The sequence below is a fragment of the Schistocerca cancellata genome, chromosome 2 (genome assembly GCF_023864275.1).
Source record: "Schistocerca cancellata isolate TAMUIC-IGC-003103 chromosome 2, iqSchCanc2.1, whole genome shotgun sequence".
Lineage (NCBI taxonomy): Eukaryota > Metazoa > Arthropoda > Insecta > Orthoptera > Acrididae > Schistocerca > Schistocerca cancellata.
The window spans coordinates 1,056,184,288-1,056,204,258 of record NC_064627.1 but is presented as its reverse complement, the minus strand read 5'-3'; the positions used below and the strand labels follow the sequence as shown (position 1 = coordinate 1,056,204,258).

At 46.4% G+C, this 19,971-nt stretch overlaps 1 protein-coding gene across 3 annotated transcripts in view; it reads right to left on the bottom strand.

The window, feature by feature from the left end:
• Positions 1-19,971, bottom strand: part of LOC126163047 (protein tweety) — a 1,031,842-nt gene that overhangs the window by 56,191 nt on the left and 955,680 nt on the right. For all 3 annotated transcript variants that reach the window (XM_049919930.1, XM_049919933.1, XM_049919932.1), the window contains exon 4: positions 10,829-10,989. In XM_049919930.1, coding sequence (XP_049775887.1) covers positions 10,829-10,989 — 161 coding nt within the window. The remainder of the gene's footprint in view (positions 1-10,828; positions 10,990-19,971) is intronic.

Genomic DNA, 19,971 nt, shown 5'->3' with positions numbered 1-19,971 from the left:
CTAAGATGGATCACCGTCGAGGAAGTCAGCAACTATGAGCGGATGGAGGTGGCCTGCAATAATGTTCATTGTTTCTGTTTTCCAAAGTGATTTGTGGACCAGATTTAATTTCACGGATGCTAATACACTCCTGGAAATGGAAAAAAGAACACATTGACACCGGTGTGTCAGACCCACCATACTTGCTCCTGACACTGCGAGAGGGCTGTACAAGCAATGATCACACGCACGGCACAGCGGACACACCAGGAACCGCGGTGTTGGCCGTCGAATGGCGCTAGCTGCGCAGCATTTGTGCACCGCCGCCGTCAGTGTCAGCCAGTTTGCCGTGGCATACGGAGCTCCATCGCAGTCTTTAACACTGGTAGCATGCCGCGACAGCGTGGACGTGAACCGTATGTGCAGTTGACGGACTTTGAGCGAGGGCGTATAGTGGGCATGCGGGAGGCCGGGTGGACGTACCGCCGAATTGCTCAACACGTGGGGCGTGAGGTCTCCACAGTACATCGATGTTGTCGCCAGTGGTCGGCGGAAGGTGCACGTGCCCGTCGACCTGGGACCGGACCGCAGCGACGCACGGATGCACGCCAAGACCGTAGGATCCTACGCAGTGCCGTAGGGGACCGCACCGCCACTTCCCAGCAAATTAGGGACACTGTTGCTCCTGGGGTATCGGCGACGACCATTCGCAACCGTCTCCATGAAGCTGGGCTACGGTCCCGCACACCGTTAGGCCGTCTTCCGCTCACGCCCCAACATCGTGCAGCCCGCCTCCAGTGGTGTCGCGACAGGCGTGAATGGAGGGACGAATGGAGACGTGTCGTCTTCAGCGATGAGAGTCGCTTCTGCCTTGGTGCCAATGATGGTCGTATGCGTGTTTGGCGCCGTGCAGGTGAGCGCCACAATCAGGACTGCATACGACCGAGGCACACAGGGCCAACACCCGGCATCATGGTGTGGGGAGCGATCTCCTACACTGGCCGTACACCACTGGTGATCGTCGAGGGGACACTGAATAGTGCACGGTACATCCAAACCGTCATCGAACCCATCGTTCTACCATTCCTAGACCGGCAAGGGAACTTGCTGTTCCAACAGGACAATGCACGTCCGCATGTACCCCGTGCCACCCAACGTGCTCTAGAAGGTGTAAGTCAACTACCCTGGCCAGCAAGATCTCCGGATCTGTCCCCCATTGAGCATGTTTGGGACTGGATGAAGCGTCGTCTCACGCGGTCTGCACGTCCAGCACGAACGCTGGTCCAACTGAGGCGCCAGGTGGAAATGGCATGGCAAGCCGTTCCACAGGACTACATCCAGCATCTCTACGATCGTCTCCATGGGAGAATAGCAGCCTGCATTGCTGCGAAAGGTGGATATACACTGTACTAGTGCCGACATTGTGCATGCTCTGTTGCCTGTGTCTATGTGCCTGTGGTTCTGTCAGTGTGATCATGTGATGTATCTGACCCCAGGAATGTGTCAATAAAGTTTCCCCTTCCTGGGACAATGAATTCACGGTGTTCTTATTTCAATTTCCAGGAGTGTAATTGCAAGTAATGCCTTCAAGCCGAACTTAAGGTGCAGATAATTCCAGGTACCACGCCACATTCAGGGCTTACTTGTTTCGTTATGTCTTGCTTGCCACAGCTACACATTGTGACCCCCAACTAAATATAAATCTGGCTTCTCACGGTTGGACTGAGCGCTCCACCTCAAGTCGCCCCAGAGAGAAATTCCTAGGTACTCGAAGGTTGTGACTGACTACCGATCACGTAGTCAAAGTTATCGGATGTTTACATCCCTCTACGCGCGCTAGATTACGTGCATTTTATATTCAGGGTCAGTTGCCATTCTTTGCACTAGATGCTGAACTTCTCGAAATATCTCTTCAAATGGTTCAAATGGCTCTAAGCACTATGGGACATAACATCTGAGGTCATCAGTCCCCTAGACTTAGAGCTACTTAAACCTAACTAACCTAAGGACATCACACACATCCTTGCCCGAGGCCCAAATATCTCTTCATTTCTAAAAAAAAAAAAAAAATTGTAACGGAGCGGTCTCCCTGCAATACAACTGTGTAGTCTGCAAACATCATTATAGTGCTACTGACATCATGCTATCCACCAGGTTATTACACATGCTTCTCCACTAAGAACGACCAACTGAGTTTTGTTAGCTAGAAAGTGTTCAGTCCAATTGTACATCTCTTTGTATATTCCGCATGCACGTCGTTGTTTACTAGACGACGGTGCAGAATGAATACCATGAACGGATATAAGTTTGGATTCATCATGTTGGTTCTAACGGGAGCCTCCTACGGCCTACCGAACAACAAAATGAAACCACGAAGACAGGATTACAGTCCTGTGCTTCCGTCCTCCAACCCTTCTTAAAGACTGCTATAAGCTGTGCCTTTTCCAGTCACATGGCCCTGGTCATCTTTCCAGAGACCTACGGCGAGCAGTTGCTACAAGAGGGGCCAATACAGTGGCATAATCTAATATGCAACAAGCAGAATTAGTTCCTTTTGCAGACGATACTAATATTGAAATAAATCCTAACTATGTATGGCAACAGAAGAAATGGTATGGTCCCGGCGTAGGTTCGAGTCCTCCCTCGGGCATGGGTGTGTGTGTTTGTCCTTAGGATAATTTAGGTTAAGTAGTGTGTAAGCTTAGGGACTGATGACCTTAGCCGTTAAGTCCCATAAGATTACACACACATTTGTACAAGAAATGGTAAACAATGTTCTTACAATTATCACTGAGTAGTTTTCTGCAAACAGTCTCATTCGCAACTTCAAAGAGACACAGCAAATTCAGTCATGCACATCTAGATGAACTGTACATACAAAACATGGTGCAAAGTTCAAAATTTGTGAGTATCCACTGGAAAAAAGACATTTTTGAACTCCTAATACAACACAGTTCAGCCACATTTCAGCTTCGAGTTACTGCAAATGCCTCTGCACTAAGTTAATCGACATTACTTCCGAATCTAATGTGCCCTTTTTCGTAATATGACAGTCACGTGCAGACTAAAATTATTCTGTTTTTTTTTCTTTTTTCTTTCTTTCTTAACATGTTCCTGATGCCATCGTTAGGAAGCTGCAAGTTGATACCTACATATGAAGGTTTTTTCAGCTAATCAGTTCATATCAGACATTTCCTGAACCGGTTAAGATATCTAGTTCTGTTTTTACCGAAATGAATTGAGTAAGAGTCTTCATTAAGTGATTTACAGCCTCTTTTCATAGCTGTATTAGTTACAGAGATACCCGTATCAACTTCACTTTTTCACAGAGGACTAAAGTAATTCTTGCTTCTAGTATCGTAGTTGAACGGCGTTTCGTTCTTCAAAATCCGTTTAGTAGTTTCGGAGAAATTACAGTATTTACACTCCTGGAAATTGAAATAAGAACACCGTGAATTCATTGTCCCAGGAAGGGGAAACTTTATTGACACATTCCTGGGGTCAGATACATCACATGATCACACTGACAGAACCACAGGCACATAGACACAGGCAACAGAGCATGCACAATGTCGGCACTAGTACACTGTATATCCACCTTTCGCAGCAATGCAGGCTGCTATTCTCCCATGGAGACGATCGTAGAGATGCTGGATGTAGTCCTGTGGAACGGCTTACCATGCCATTTCCACCTGGCGCCTCAGTTGGACCAGCGTTCGTGCTGGACGTGCAGACCGCGTGAGACGACGCTTCATGCAGTCCCAAACATGCTCAATGGGGGACAGATCCGGAGATCTTGCTGGCCAGGGTAGTTGACTTACACCTTCTAGAGCACGTTGGGTGGCACGGGATACATGCGGACGTGCATTGTCCTGTTGGAACAGCAAGTTCCCTTGCCGGTCTAGGAATGGTAGAACGATGGGTTCGATGACGGTTTGGATGTACCGTGCACTATTCAGTGTCCCCTCGACGATCACCAGTGGTGTACGGCCAGTGTAGGAGATCGCTCCCCACATCATGATGCCGGGTGTTGGCCCTGTGTGCCTCGGTCGTATGCAGTCCTGATTGTGGCGCTCACCTGCACGGCGCCAAACACGCATACGACCATCATTGGCACCAAGGCAGAAGCGACTCTCATCGCTGAAGACGACACGTCTCCATTCGTCCCTCCATTCACGCCTGTCGCGACACCACTGGAGGCGGGCTGCACGATGTTGGGGCGTGAGCGGAAGACGGCCTAACGGTGTGCGGGACCGTAGCCCAGCTTCATGGAGACGGTTGCGAATGGTCGTCGCCGATACCCCAGGAGCAACAGTGTCCCTAATTTGCTGGGAAGTGGCGGTGCGGTCCCCTACGGCACTGCGTAGGATCCTACGGTCTTGGCGTGCATCCGTGCGTCGCTGCGGTCCGGTCCCAGGTCGACGGGCACGTGCACCTTCCGCCGACCACTGGCGACAACATCGATGTACTGTGGAGACCTCACGCCCCACGTGTTGAGCAATTCGGCGGTACGTCCACCCGGCCTCCCGCATGCCCACTATACGCCCTCGCTCAAAGTCCGTCAACTGCACATACGGTTCACGTCCACGCTGTCGCGGCATGCTACCAGTGTTAAAGACTGCGATGGAGCTCCGTATGCCACGGCAAACTGGCTGACACTGACGGCGGCGGTGCACAAATGCTGCGCAGCTAGCGCCATTCGACGGCCAACACCGCGGTTCCTGGTGTGTCCGCTGTGCCGTGCGTGTGATCATTGCTTGTACAGCCCTCTCGCAGTGTCAGGAGCAAGTATGGTGGGTCTGACACACCGGTGTCAATGTGTTCTTTTTTACATTTCCAGGAGTGTATAACAAAGGGAATTATCTGTTTTGAACATGAAACCCATGGCTGCCGGATGCACAAGTTGGAGTTGTAATACGAGCTGTCGCGTCAGGCTGAGGCGGTGCTCTAGATTGACGAGGCTGAGAATGTCTGCTTACAAAAGCGGAACAGTGGAGGAAAGCTTCGTTTCAAACGTGTATCAGTCACACCTGGCTACTTGTAGTTGGACCGACACACCAACTGGAATGAAAAAGGACGTGGCATCTAGGGATGATTCATCTGTCAAGTACGGTAACAGTTCCGTTGTTGTTTCCGCCAGAGCTCCGAAAGAAAGGTTAACGTTACTTTGTAAAACAGGGAACCGAAATATAAAGATTCTTAAATAATAACTTCGCGTCATGAGTTTAATCTCAAGATACACACTTGTGTTACAAAATCACGTCAGCAACAGGAACTAATGGGAAATCACAAAAGAATGTGAACATAAACAGTCCCTTAAAATATATAGGCCTATGTCATCAAATGTTCTAAATGTCCACCATCTACTGAAATTCACGTTTGCAGTCGCTGGTGCAAGAACTTCTGGACAGTGTATGGAAATTCCTTCGATACTTTCCTGCTGCAATAATGTGACAATTGGAAGAGTTTCAGGCCCTCTGCTGTTCCTGATCTATGTGAACGACTAGCTTAGCGCCCGCTGCTTCGCTCTCGTAAGCTACATGGCCTGCAAATTTTTTTTGTTTCTTTGTTTTTACTTGATCGTATTTTTAAGTTGTTCACAAATTGCAACATATTCTAAGCTTCCCACGCTAATTAAGGTGATATAAGCATGGTCTTTCTCGAATGTGCTTCTAACCAAAAAGCGATTCTGGTAGCTGGAGTCCAAAGCTTTTGTCAGTCATGTCTTTTGCGTTCTTGTGGAGATATTTCCATTGCATATTTCATCTAGTAACAACAATTTCTTTATTTCCAACCGAGAAGTGAAATACCAAGTTTCATAAATTTAGCTTTAAAATTTTTTAATGGAACAAAATATTTATTTAAAAATTTTCGTCCCTTATTGCACTCTCTTAGGGGCTGAATTCCCAGAAACACTGAAAGACGTATTTTTTTAAATTTTTAACCGAGAAGTCAAATATCAATCGTCACAGACGTAAGCTTAAAAATCCTTTAGTAGTTTCTTTACTAATTATTTATTTCCAAAAACTTTCACCTACTATTTTATCCCCTTAGTGGTTGAATTTCCAAAAATGCTGAAACACTTTTTTTATTTTCTGGCTGAGAAACCAAATACCAATTTTCGTAGTTCTAGCTTCAAAATTTTCTTAATAGCGACATAGTTTCACAAAACTTTTCTTCCCCTATTTCATCCACTTAGGAGTGGAATTTCGAACAATCCCTTGTAAACGATGCCTACAGTACAAGATCGACACCCTCTCCAAACTTCAAGTTTCTGTCCATAGCGGTTTGTACTGGGCCATGACGAATCAGTTAGTCAGGACATTTCCTTTCATACATAGAGATTTAGGAGACAATCTTAGCAGCCGTCTTAGAGTGTTTGCAGATGATGGAGTCATTTACAGTCTTGCAAAGTCATCAGAAGATCAAAACCAATCGCAAAACGATTTAGACCAAACGCGTGTATGGTGCGAGAAGTGGCAATTGACACCAAGTAATGAAAACTTTTAGTTTGTACCTAAAAGTAGTGAAAGGCGTCCATTAAATTTCAGTTACACGGTAAATCATATAAATAGTTTGGGATGACACTTATGAACAACTTAAATTGGAACGACCACACAGATAATATTGTGGGGAAGACAAACCAAAACACTTAGAAGATGCAACAAATCCATTGAAGAAACTGCTTACACTGTCATTGTCCGTCCTTTGCTAGAGTACTGCTGTGCGGTATGGGGTCCACACCAGATAGGATTGACGGAGGTCACCGAAAAAATTCAAAGAACAGCAGCTCGTTTTGTAGTATCGCGAAATTGGGGAGAGAGTGTTGTGGATATGATACGCTAGGCGGGGTGACAATCATTAAAACAGAGGCGTTCTTCGTCGTAGCAAGATCTTTTCACGAAATTTCAATTAGCAACTTTCTCCCTCGAATGCGCCAATATTTCGCTGGCGGCTACCTACTGCCCGACCACGATATTACTGCACTTGGCCTCCCGTGGCCGTTACCGGAAGCACGTAGTGACATTATAGCAAACAAGTACAGTGGTGACCAAGGAAAAGACAGCGCCCTGTGAATACTTTCACGACAGCACTGTGAAGTGGTTCAGCGTGTAATCGTGAAACATCACGATAAGCCGACCGAAGCGCACTCTCCCTCAGGAGCGACAATATTGTGGTCGACTGATACACAGGGAGAAATGATCACTGCAATAAAAATAGTAGAAATCAGAGCTCGCAAGGAAAGATTTAGATATTGATTTTGCCCTCGCGCTGTTGGAGATTGGAACGGAGGAAAAATAGTGTGTAAGTGATTCGGAGAACCCCCTGCCAGGCACGTAAGTGTGAATTGCAGAGTAGTCATGTAGGTATAGGTATGGATAAAGTTCACAGGCTATCAAGTGTTGTGTCTAGACAAGACAGTCTAGACACAGGGTGAGGTTACCGAAAGGGCACGCGTCAACTCACGCCGACTGGCGTGAAGTCTGGAACAGGATACTTTAGAAGGCACTAAAGAAAAGTACGTATCGTATGTTTACTTAACTTTACTTCATCCTTGTGGTACATCGCTATTGACGATACAAGTGAGACTCTCTCTTCAGATATGGTTAATGGCGCCTTGCTAGGTCGTAGGCATGGACTTAGCTGAAGGCTATTCTAACTGTCTCTCGGCAAATGAGAGAAAGGCTTCGTCAGTGTAGTCGCTAGCAAAGTCGTCGTACAACTGGGGCGAGTGCTAGTCCGTCTTTCTAGACCTGCCATGTGGTGGCGCTAGGTCTGCAATTACTGACAGTGGCGACACGCGGGTCCGACATGTACTAATGGACCGCGGCCGATTTAAAGCTACCACCTAGCAAGTGTGGTGTCTGGCGGTGACACCACATCAAGTGTGACCTCATGTCTGACAAACTGCACGTTTACCGCGGCGCAGTTCCGTCCGGTGAGCGTACAGTCCGCATAATCGTGTTGTCGTCAGTTACCTGGACCTCAATCAGGTGGCACTGTAACCTCCATGCAAAAAAAGGTGGGCCCCTTGTAGGGCAGGGAAGAAGAACAGGCTGGTGATCCAGGTTCCGGACGCCAGCAGCAGACAGATTAACTCCTGGAGCGTCACGTCAGACGATCAGCCATCGCCGGCTGCAGCACAAACTTGGAGCGCTGCCCCAACCACGGTGACAGCTGGGACCGTGTCGAAGCTTCTGCTGGGATAAAGGTCACAAGCGAGGGCGCTGCTCGCCACTCTGTCTCTGGCACCTCATCAGTCACCCCCTCTGATGATGTAGCGACGGACGAAACTTGAGGGATTAATGGCGCAAGGTTATATTTAGTCGCGACGGAAGGTTGGGATTTGGCGTCCGTGACCGTCGCTTACAAATGTGATGAAGACCAGGAACGTGGCAACTACCCAAGTGAAGCAGGCAGCATTCATACGGGATGGGTTCCATGCATCACAGTGTGGAGCAGCTGTAGCGTGCAGTGACTATACAACTCTTGACGAGTGTTGGTGGAACCCTGACCAGTATAGGACTCTGAAAACTATCCACCCATTCTGCTGCCGTCCCTACAACGTCAGAGAGGCGTGCTGTTCCAGAGAAACGAAGCCTGTGCCGCAATTTCTCATGTCACCCAACACGCCCAAAAGTTTGTCGACACTTGTACACTACTGGCCATTAAAATTTCTACACCAAGAAGAAATGCAGATGATAAACGGGCATTCATTGGACAAATATATTATACTAGAACTGACATGTGATTACAATTTCACGCAATTTGGGTGCATATTTCCTGAGAGATCAGTACCCAGAACAACCACCTCTGGCCGTAATAACGGCCTTGATACGCCTGGGCATTGAGTCAAACAGAGCTTGGATGGCGTGTACAGGTACATCTGCCCATGTAGCTTCAACACGTCACCACAGTTAATCAAGAGTAGTGACTGGCGTATTGTGACGAGCCAGTTGCTCGGCCACCATTGACCAGACGTTTTCAGTTGGTGAGAGATGTAGAGAATGTGCTGGCCAGGGCAGCAGTCGAACATTTTCTGTATCCAGAAAGGCCCGTACAGGACCTGCAACATGCAGTCGTGCATTATCCTGCTGAAATGTAGGGTTTTTCTCAGGGATCGAATGAAGGGTAGACCCACGCGTCGTGACACATCTGAAATGTAACGTCCACTGTTCAAAGTGCCGTCAATGCGAACAAGAGGTGACCGAGACGTGTAACCAATGGCACCCCATACCATCACGCCGGGTGATACGCCAGTATGGCGATCACGAATACACGCTTCCAATGTGCGTTCACCGCGATGTCGCCAAACACGGATGCGAACATCATGATGCTGTAAACAGAACCTGGATTCATCCGAAAAAATGACGTTTTGCCATTCGTGCACCCAGGTTCGTCGTTGAGTACACCATCGCAGGCACTCCTGTCTGTGATGCAGCGTCAAGGGTAACCGCAGCCATGGTCTCCGAGCTGATAGTCCATGCTGCTGCAAACGTCGTCGAACTGTTCGTGCAGATGGTTGTTGTCTTGCAAACGTCCCCATCTGTTGACTCACGGATCGAGACGTGGCTGCACGATCCGTTACAGCCATGCGGATAAGATACCTGTCATCTCGACTGCTAGTGATACTAGGCCGTTGAGATCCAACACGGCGTTCCGTACTACCCTCCCGCACCCACCGATTCCATATTCTGCTAACAGTCCTTGGATATCGACCAACGCGAGCAGCAATGTCGCGATACAATAAACCGCAATCGCGATAGGCTACAATCCGACCTTTATCAAAGTCGGAAACGTGATGGTACGCATTTATCCTCCTTACACAACAACGTTTCACCAGAAAACGCCGGTCAACTGCTGATTGTGGATGAGAAATCGGTTGGAAACGTTCATCATGTCAGCACGTTGTAGGTGTCGCCACCGGCGCCAACCTTGTGTGTATGCTCTGAAAAGCTAATCATTTGCATCTTCTTCCTGTCGGTTAAATTTCGCGTCTGTAGCACGTCATCTTCGTGGTGTAGCAATTTTAATGGCCAGTAGTGTAGCTGGCTCGCGAAGGACTTGAGCCCTACTGAATTTGTGTGGGGCGCGATGCGATGGCGTCTGGTCTCAACTTTATCACCCGCAGCATCCCCATACCAGTTGCGATCAGTAGTAGATATGGTGTAGAACACTGTTTCTCGAGATGAAATACGACACCTTCACGGGGTGGGTGCAGTATTGTGGTCTACATAGCTGATGCTGTACAGGGCGACTCAGGAGGAATGGCAAATATTCAGATATATGACGGGAACGATCATTCGAAGGAGAAAAAAAATGCAATGAATGTGATGGTCTCTAAAACGTATATCCTAAGAGCTACACGAACTTCTTCATCTTCGAAACTGTGAAACAAATCTCTTCTACTGCAAGTTCTTTGCTTTCCATATTTTCAGAGAAGGTAATTGGACTAAAACAAGAAAAAATTGTTGGGAAACAAGGGCCCTTAATTGCAAACCTAGAGAGCTATGAGCACACGTTCAGTATGGGAGATGTGTTTCACAGTAGTGAAGATAAAGAGGTGCTCATAGCTCTTAAGGTATACATTTCTCTTGTTTTGATCCAGGTTACATCGTCCCAAAATATGGAAAGCAGAGTGCAGTAGAAGAGATTTGTTTCACCATATCTAAGATGAAGAAATGCTCATAGCTCTTAAAGTATGCATTCTACAGCCCACCTTTGTTGAACATTTTTGCTTCGAATGATCGTTCCTCTCATATCCCTGAACATTGACCATTCCTCCTGGGACACCCTGCATACGTAAGGTCCATAACTTTTTAGAATACCACAGAAGTGAGCCACTCACCAGCAGAGCAAGGTGAAGAGCGCGAGCGTCCACTTGAGCACGGTGATGCTGTGGCGGGGCCGCGGCTTGCGGTCGCAGCAGCGCGTCAGCAGGTACACCAGCAGCACCAGCAGCGTCAGGATGAGCCACGCCGCCGGCAGCGACCCCAGGATGCCCAGCGCCTGCAACACCATGCGTCCCATCACGTCACCACACACGTCACTTCACTTCTGCGCGGTGGCACAGACACACAGCATCGGGTGGTGGACTGAGAGTAGCGTCTATACTGTATGGTCAAAGGTATGAGGACACTCCTACGAGGGGCGTTTGAAAAGTCCGTACAAAGCCCGAGAGATGGCACCACCAGCGCGTATCGAGGTCATGTTTAGTTAGTAGCATCTTTGGAAAGAACGCACACCAAGTTTCAGCCATATTGGTCTATTTATTTGTGTTTAGCATTCGTGTGAATCAAGGAAGTCGACTGACTGTCAAAAAATGGACGAAAAAGAATTTATGAAAGGCAAAAAGCCTCAGGAGACTAAAGAGAAGCTTGATAAACATTAAGGTGACTCTGCACCTCCGATTAGAGCAGTTTATAAGTGGTATCAAAATTCTCGGAGTTGTCATATGGGCACAACTGATGCTGAACGTTCTGGACGCCCTGTGGAGGTTACGACTCCAGAAATCAATTATAAAATCCATGAAATGGTGATGGATGACAGCGGAGTTAAGGTGCATGAGATTGCTAGTGCTATGGGCATCTCGAATGAACAGGTACATAATATTTTGCATAAACATTTGGACATGAGAAAGCTATCCGCAAGATGGGTTCCGCGATCGCTCACGCTTGACCAAAAACGGAATCGCGTGAAGTGTTGCAACGATGGTTGGCAGCTGTTCAGGAAGAGTCCGCAGGACTTTAAGCGTCGTTTCGTCACTGTGGGTGACACATGGGTACATTACTATACTCCTGAGGCCAAACAACAATCTAAACAATGGGTTACCAAGGGAGAATGTGCACCAAAAAAGGCAAAGACCATTCCTTCGGCCGGGAAGGTTATGGCGACTGTCTTTTGGGATTCGCAAGGGATAATCCTCATCGACTAACTGGAAAAGGGTCGAACTATTACAGGTGAATATTATTCATTGTTATTGGACCGTTTGAAAACCGAGCTGCAAGAAAAACGCCGGCGATTGGACCGCAAAGAAGTCCTTTTCCATCACGACAATGCACCAGCACACACCTCAGCATTTGTGGTCGCAAAATTAATGGAAATGGGATTCCAACTCGTTTCACATCCCCCCAATTCTCCAGACTTAGCTCCTTTGGACTACTATTTGTTCCCCAATTTGAAGAAATGGCTGGCGGGACAAAGATTTTATTCAAACGAGAAGGTGATTGCAGCAACTAATAGCTATTTTGCAGACTTGGACAATTCCTATTATTCGGAAGGGATCAAAAAATTAGAACAGCGTTGGACGAAGTGTATTAGTCTAAAAGGACACTATTTCGAAAAATAAAAAAGGTTTACCCCAAAACACGTAAGTAGTTTTTATTTTTGCACGGACTTTTCAAATGCCCCTCGTATGTATTGCGAAATTAACAGCTAGATGTCATGACAGGCGGGTCTACCAGTATTAATAAAAGCCAGAATGGGTCGGTCGGGAGAGTTCAGTGATTTCGAAAGAGGGCTTGTCACTGGATGTCGACTTTTGGTGATGTTATTGTGGAAAACCAAGACCAAGCAGATTTCGAGTATTCACGGACAGGGACCGTCAAACATTGCGGAAGGTGATCGTAAAAAATAGCAAGAGTTCGGTGGAAGGAATCACTACTGAATTCCAAAGTGCTCGGAGCAGCCCATCTAACACAGCGACTGTGCGTAGAGAGTTAAAAATAACGGGGCACAGTGGTCGGGCAGCTTCTCATAGCCATACGTTTCGGTAGTTAATGCTGAGCGACGCTTCAGGTTGTATAAAGAGCGGCGCCACTGGACAGGGGTGATTGGAAATGAATGGTAACGGTATACCCTGCGACAATCCGATTGACAGGCTTAGAGAGAGTTAGTGCGATGAGGCATAGTGCCAACAGTGAAGAACAAAGAACGTGAGTATTACAGTCAGGGGGTGTTTTTCGTGGTTAGGGTGTGGAAGTATATGAACACATTTTCCACCATTGTGTATTGCGTACAGTAGAGGATCCGTTCTGAGACGATGACTGTATCAGTAAGGCAGTGCACCCTGTCAGAGCACCGACCGTGAGGCAATGGTTTGTGGACGATAACATTCCTGGAATGAACTGACCTGCCCAAAGTCCCGATCTGAACCCAATGGAATACCTTTGGTTGAGTTACAACGTCGACAACCGCTCGGCCACTCCGGCCGGCTCTTTACCTGTCTCGAACAGACTTTTTTTATGTTCCCAAACACCGAGGACAGCCGGAAAAGATTAAAAGCGAACCCTTTTGAGACGATCGAAGGGATCTAAACAGACTTTACAGAGCCCCTAAACTGGGTCCACGTCGACGGCTTCCAAGGTATCTACCGTGCGTGACAGATGCATCGGAAACAGGGGTCTATTTCCAAGAATTTTATACGTTTGTAACACTGTCCTGGATATTTTTTACACATGTAATTGCGTTACTTTCCAGACACGGCTTGCGTATGAGCCGCAATGGCTGTGAAACGCCAGTGGAGCGAGAACAGGGTGGCTAAAGCCCGAAGCATCCCATGGTGAGGACAGCAACGCCTGCTGAAGCTGCGGCGGTAACGTCAGTGAATCGACAGCTCTCTGCCTGCCCCGAATGCTGTTTTTTGGCACATTATACCACAACAGCGGTTTTTTCATACTTTTGTTACATGTAAAGTAGAGGTATACGTGTAAGAATTAAAACAAGTATCATGCAAAATCAGAAGTGAATGAAATGAAACCCATAATCACCAGATAATGAGACATTCTGCAGAGCAATAAAAGAAAGTTACATCCAGAAACCAGTATATCCTGGATGCACTATGCGCTGAGATACGAACTTCTAAGTATAGAGGCAAAGAACCAAGCAAGCTTTGAAATCTCAGTATTCCTAGCAAAAAATGGACCAGCGGTATTCTATTGGAATGAGGCTCAAAACGTTCATTGAAGGCAAGATACTAAGGGGCAGTGACGGCCAGAGTGGCCGAGCGGTTCTAGGCGCTACAGTCTGGAACCGCGCGACCGCTATGGTCGCAGGTTCGAATCCTGCCTCGGGCAGTGATGTGTGTGATGTCCGTAGGTTAGTTAGGTTTAAGTAGTTCTAAGTTCTAAGGGACTGATGACCACAGCAGTTAAGTCCCATAGTGCTCAGAGCCATTTGAACCTTGAACTAAGGGGCAGTCAAATGAAAACGAGACAGATGGAAATAAAGTAAGTGAACTGTTTATTATTTCAAAAGTAATAGCCCTAAGTGTTAACACACTCTAAGAGAAAAAGAAAGAAGGAAAGAAACGACGCACCACGAACGAATTATCCGAATGGGGCGGAAATCGGTAGATGTGATGTACATGTACAGAAAAACAATTAATTACATATAAAAATTGGACGATTTATTCCATAGAAACAGGTTCACAAATTGAGCAAATAAACAACGCTTTGGTCCACCCCTGGCCGTTTTGCAAGCAGTTATTCGGCTTGACAATGCCTGACAAGGTTGTTGGATATCCTGAGGGATACCGTGACAAATTCTGTCCAGTTGGCGCGTTAGATAGTCAAAACCCGAGACGGTTGGAGGGCTCTGACCATAATGTTGCAAACGTTTCCTCACTTGATAGTCCCTCCTCAAACGAGAAAACGTTTGAACATTATGGTCAGGGCCTTCCAACTTGACGATCTAAGGCGCCATTGGACAGAATTTAGCACAATATTCCTCGGGAGGACATCCAATAACTCTGTCAATTAATGCGAAGCCAAATAACTGCTTGCATAATAGTCAGAGGTGGACCAAGAAGTCATTGGCTTACTCAGTTTGTGAAGCTCTTTCAGTTGAATAAATCATCCATTTTTTTTGAAACTGTTACCATTTGTCTGTCTGTACTTGTACGTCACATCTACTGATTTCCGTCCCTTTCGGATAATTCATTCGTTGTGCTTTTTTTGGTCTTAGAGTTTACATTTATCCCACTGTGAAACAAGATAGTCAGTATCTTCGTGGAAAACTGTTTGCGGTTGCCTATGTAACCACGATTGTACCCAGACGTGCAGCTCTTCGTCCGAATCAAATCGACGATCACAACAGTCTTTCTTGATGGCTCCAAAAATATGGAGATCTCTTGGGGAGGGATCAGGACTGCTTAGAGATTGTGTAAGGGCTTCGCAGCGAAATATCTCCAGCGTAGTCGAAACAACATGCCGACAAAACATCCGCCCACTTATTGCCTTGAGAACGCTGCAGAAGTTTCGCTGGGACGCTCTTCCACATCCTGGGTAGAGTATCGACCCGTCCTCAAGAGTTTCCCATATTTTTGGAGGTCTGAAGAGAGACGTTTATGGCCGTCGGTTTGCTTCCGACGAAGAGGTACACGCCTGAGTACAATCATGGTTCCATTGACAACCACAAACATTTTTTTAGTGAAGGCATTGACCGTCTTGTCTCACAATGGGATAAATGTATTAACAATTAGTTTTGAAATATTAAACAGCTAACTTACTTTTCCCATCTGTCTCGTTTTCATTTGATTGCCCCTTATAGATTAATGTTCCAGCTATGCACCTGTGGCCGTGAAATTTGAACCAGCCGGGATTGTCCACGATTCCGCGCATTGGGGCTCCGGATGCGTCACCTGGAGGAAGACAGCGTTGTGCCTTAAACAGAAGCGAGGCGTCTCGCAAATAGCTGGGCTGTTGACTGCTGCGTCCACGAATCGTTGCATTCTTTTCCGACTCCCTTACACAGTACACTGGAGTGGCGTTGCGTCCTGTACGAATTTTAACAACAGTGATGGAAAGCACATTCAGAACAGTGTCATTGTCGACGCGGTGCAGCGTCTCGTGACATGATGTTTGCTTCACAGACCGACCGAAAGTCCTCAGCAAACAGGGTGTGGTCGCTCCTACACGTTTTATAAACTGTGTATCGAATCGAAATAGAGGTTTCGGTAGCATGAGATTTTGCTGTGCGTGTAATATCAGTAATTATCTTAACGGAAATAGTTAAAGAATCTTTTTGAATGAAACTATTCTGTCCTCCGGAAGATACGGAGCATAGACAGGCATGGAGGAACACAGAGTTGCCTAGTAGGTGCCACTGACAAGGGGACCGTGTCTAATCGTTGTCATCCATTTCGTCCACTTTTAAGGTATACGCAAGGCTTTTCCAGAAATGAAAGAGACTGAAGTGGGGGCTGGAGATGGCCATGCGTTTAGAGAAAATAGCATTGTCGGCGTTAATCGGGTGAGGCATTAGCGTAATCCCCAGGCAGCGGTTGCGGCGCAGCGGAGAGGTTACAGAACGGTAATCCGATGGTCGCATGGTCGAGTCCTTATGCAGGAACATTTTCGTCTATTTTTACGGTACTTAAACTGCAAATAAACATAAATAATGTTTAACATATTGCACCTATAAATAATTTCATATAAGACACGAAAAGAATAGGTAAAGGAAAATTTCGGATTTGAAATTACAGAGACGTACAAAAGCATTCAGACACAGGTTACATGCGTATCTCACGGTCAACTGTGACTGATGCATACACGGAGCGTGTATCTGCCTGCGTATGTGCCGTAATGCAGGGAATATTTCCAAAGACGTCGACTATGAGAATGTCACCGTACCCTCTACCTGGAACGATTAGTTCTGTGTAACCATCACAGGCGTGTGTTTTACTCTGGACACAGCCAAACGTGACAAGTTAACCGCAGTATCAAGGCACAACTCGGCGGCAGCACGCAGTCAGTGTACGCAAGGCAGCTGTCTCGTACTGCAGGACAGCACAGGTCTCGCCAAAAGACACCAACGTAGCGCCATACCTCGTAAAGGTAGGTAAACGATAGTGGAAGAGCGAAGGCTTATTGTGCGGGTGCATAGTGAGGGAAAGTCATATGCAGGAGTAGGCAAAGTCGTCAACCGAAGCCGAAAAACTATACAGGGTTATTACAAATGATTGAAGCGATTTCACAGCTCTACAATAACTTTATTATTGAGATATTTTCACAATGCTTTGCACACACATACAAAAGCTCAAAAAGTTTTTTTAGGCATTCACAAATGTTCGATATGTGCCCCTTTAGAGATTCGGCAGATATCAAGCCGATAATCAAGTTCCTCCCACACTCGGCGCAGCATGTCCCCATCAATGAGTTCGAAAGCATCGTTGATGCGAGCTCGCAGTTCTGGCACGTTTCTTGGTAGAGGAGGTTTAAACACTGAATCTTTCACATAACCCCACAGAAAGAAATCGCATGTGGTTAAGTCGGGAGAGCGTGGAGGCCATGACATGAATTGCTGATCATGATCTCCACCACGACCGATCCATCGGTTTTCCAATCTCCTGTTTAAGAAATGCCGACCTGGCATTCTGCTTTAGCCTTTTCCGTAAGATTTTCCAAACCGTCGGCTGTGGTACGTTTAGCTACCTGCTTGCTTTATTCGTCGACTTCCGCGGGCTACACATGAAACTTGCCCGCACGCGTTCAACCGTTTCTTCGCTCACTGCAGGCCGACCCGTTGATTTCCCCTTACAGAGGCATCCAGAAGCTTTAAACTGCGCATACCATCGCCGAATGGAGTTAGCAGTTGGTGGATCTTTGTTGAACTTCGTCCTGAAGTGTCGTTGCACTGTTATGACTGACTGATGTGAGTGCATTTCAAGCACGACATACACTTTCTCTGTTCCTGTCGCCATTTTGTCTCACTGCGCTCTCGAGCGCTCTGGCGGCAGAAACCTGAAGTGCGGCTACAGCCGAACAAAACTTTGTGAGTTTTTTTACGTATCTGTAGTGTGTCGTGACCGTATGTCAATGAATGGGGCTACAGTGAATTTATGAAATCGCTTCAATCATTTGTAATAGCCCTGTATTTAGTATCGTCCAGAAATGGAAAGAAGAAAAAAACTCTCGTCAATCGCCCACGACAGGGGCGTCCTCAGAAACTCACGAACAGAGACAATAAGAAGATAGTCCGAATGGTGAAAGACGACCCGCGGACAACGGCCCCTGCTATATCTGCAGAACTGGCAGAAGGCGTTGGTACCGAAGTTAGTGTTAGAACGGTGCGCAGATGCCTGAACAGTGCTGGGTACAATGCCAGAGTGCCAAGGCGCAAACCGTTCGTCACTAAGTGTAACGCAAAAAAGCGGATGGTTTTTGCAGAAGAATTTGTCGGCAAGGATGTGATCTTCTGGGACAAGATTCAGTGGAGTGATGAATGCAGTTTTACTTTGAGCCACGTGGATGGCCGCAGTTTAGGGTGGCGTCAAGCAAACACAAAGTGGGAGCCCAAAAGCCATGAAGGAGACAGTGTGATGGAGTGGGGATGCATGACTTCCAGAGGAGTTGGCGAGCTTGTCTTTATTGAAGGCACCATGGACAAATTTGTCTATCTCGTTATACTCAACAAAAGCTGACGAAAAGTGCTGCGGAGTTGGATGTTGGAGGTGACTTTTATTTCCAACAAGACAATGATCCTAAGCATACGGAGGAAATTTTCAAACTGTGGATACTATACAACACGCCTCATCTCCACATTACCCCACCGCAGTCTCTGGACTTCAATCCCATCAAAAACATCTGGAATGAACAGAAAAACGAGACTACACAAAGACACGTGAGCAGTTTGACACATTTCCGCGCATTGATAGAAGAAGAATGAGTGAATATCGGTTCGGATATAACGAAACAGGTTGTTTACTCCATGTCACAAAGACAGGGCTGTAATACAGAGAAAGTGACACATTACCAAATACTGACTGCTGAGTGTCTGAATACTTTTGCCCATTGTATATTTCGATTTCCTTTGTTTCTTTTTACATAAGGCGTGTTTTGTTACTTGTTGTTCTGCAAATGTTCATTTTGACATATGTATTACACATTTGTAAAGAATAAAATATATGTTTTGAGTTAAAAAGACACGTAAGGTTTACTTATCTGATTACTCCCAGCGTCTGAATACTTTTGTCCGCCTCTGTAAGTTCCAGAAGGTTATTATACGACGTGCATGACTGTTTTGTGCATAAAATTAGATCTGTTATTATTTTACAGTATATGTTTTACGTGTGCTGGGGTATACTGAACGTAAAAACAGGGGAAGAATAAATTTTCTCGGCCTCCTGCACACGTTATAAACGCAGAATTTTTACAATTACACGGTTCTTTCAAAATATCTCCACCCTGCGATAAATTGAGAATTTCGGTAGACAGTGAAGCGTGGACGGCTAACCGAAGTAGTTAAGACGACCGCCCGCGTAAAGCGGGGACTCGGGGGTCGAATCCCGCTTCGGCACAAAATTTCAACATTGGCCACTGATTTATTTCCAATTGCGACTGACTTCGGTACCTCCCTCGAAACACTGCTTATGTTTTTTAACGGTATAGGCGAGCTTTTAAAAATAGCTTTGTGATACACACCTTGTTAAAATTACTGAAGAACAGGGAGAGAGAAAGTTGCTGAACAATACTGCCAGCATGGCACAGTAGTCGTCCTGTTGTGCGACGTTCATGAGGCAATGGAGCTGGTAACGGAGCGTTTTGGTGGCCTTCGAATCTAGTCCCAGCATAATTCTCGCATCATTTTTTTTGTGTTATGTATGACTGCGAACATTAACAAATGTTACGTCACTATATGGTTCCTTATAAAAGCTTTCTGATATCTTTTCAATAGATAACTCAGTTAAAAAAAAATAAATAAATAAAAAAAAACAAGTGCCAGTTGGACTCGCAGACTCAGGTTCCGTAGAGACTTAATTATACATTAGTTTATTTATCCTGGGAATCTAGGGTTTCAGCGATTTTTGTCTGTTTTCGAAATAGACACTGGCAAGACATCGGTCCCGCGAATTCCAAGACCGTATCAAAATCACTGCAGTAGTTCCTCAGACTAGCCCGGATGTACAAAAAGAAGCGAGAAGGGGACTTTAGATTTTATATGTAGATAGAGAAGATTTAATAGGATATTCTCTATTTACTTACCAAAACAAGG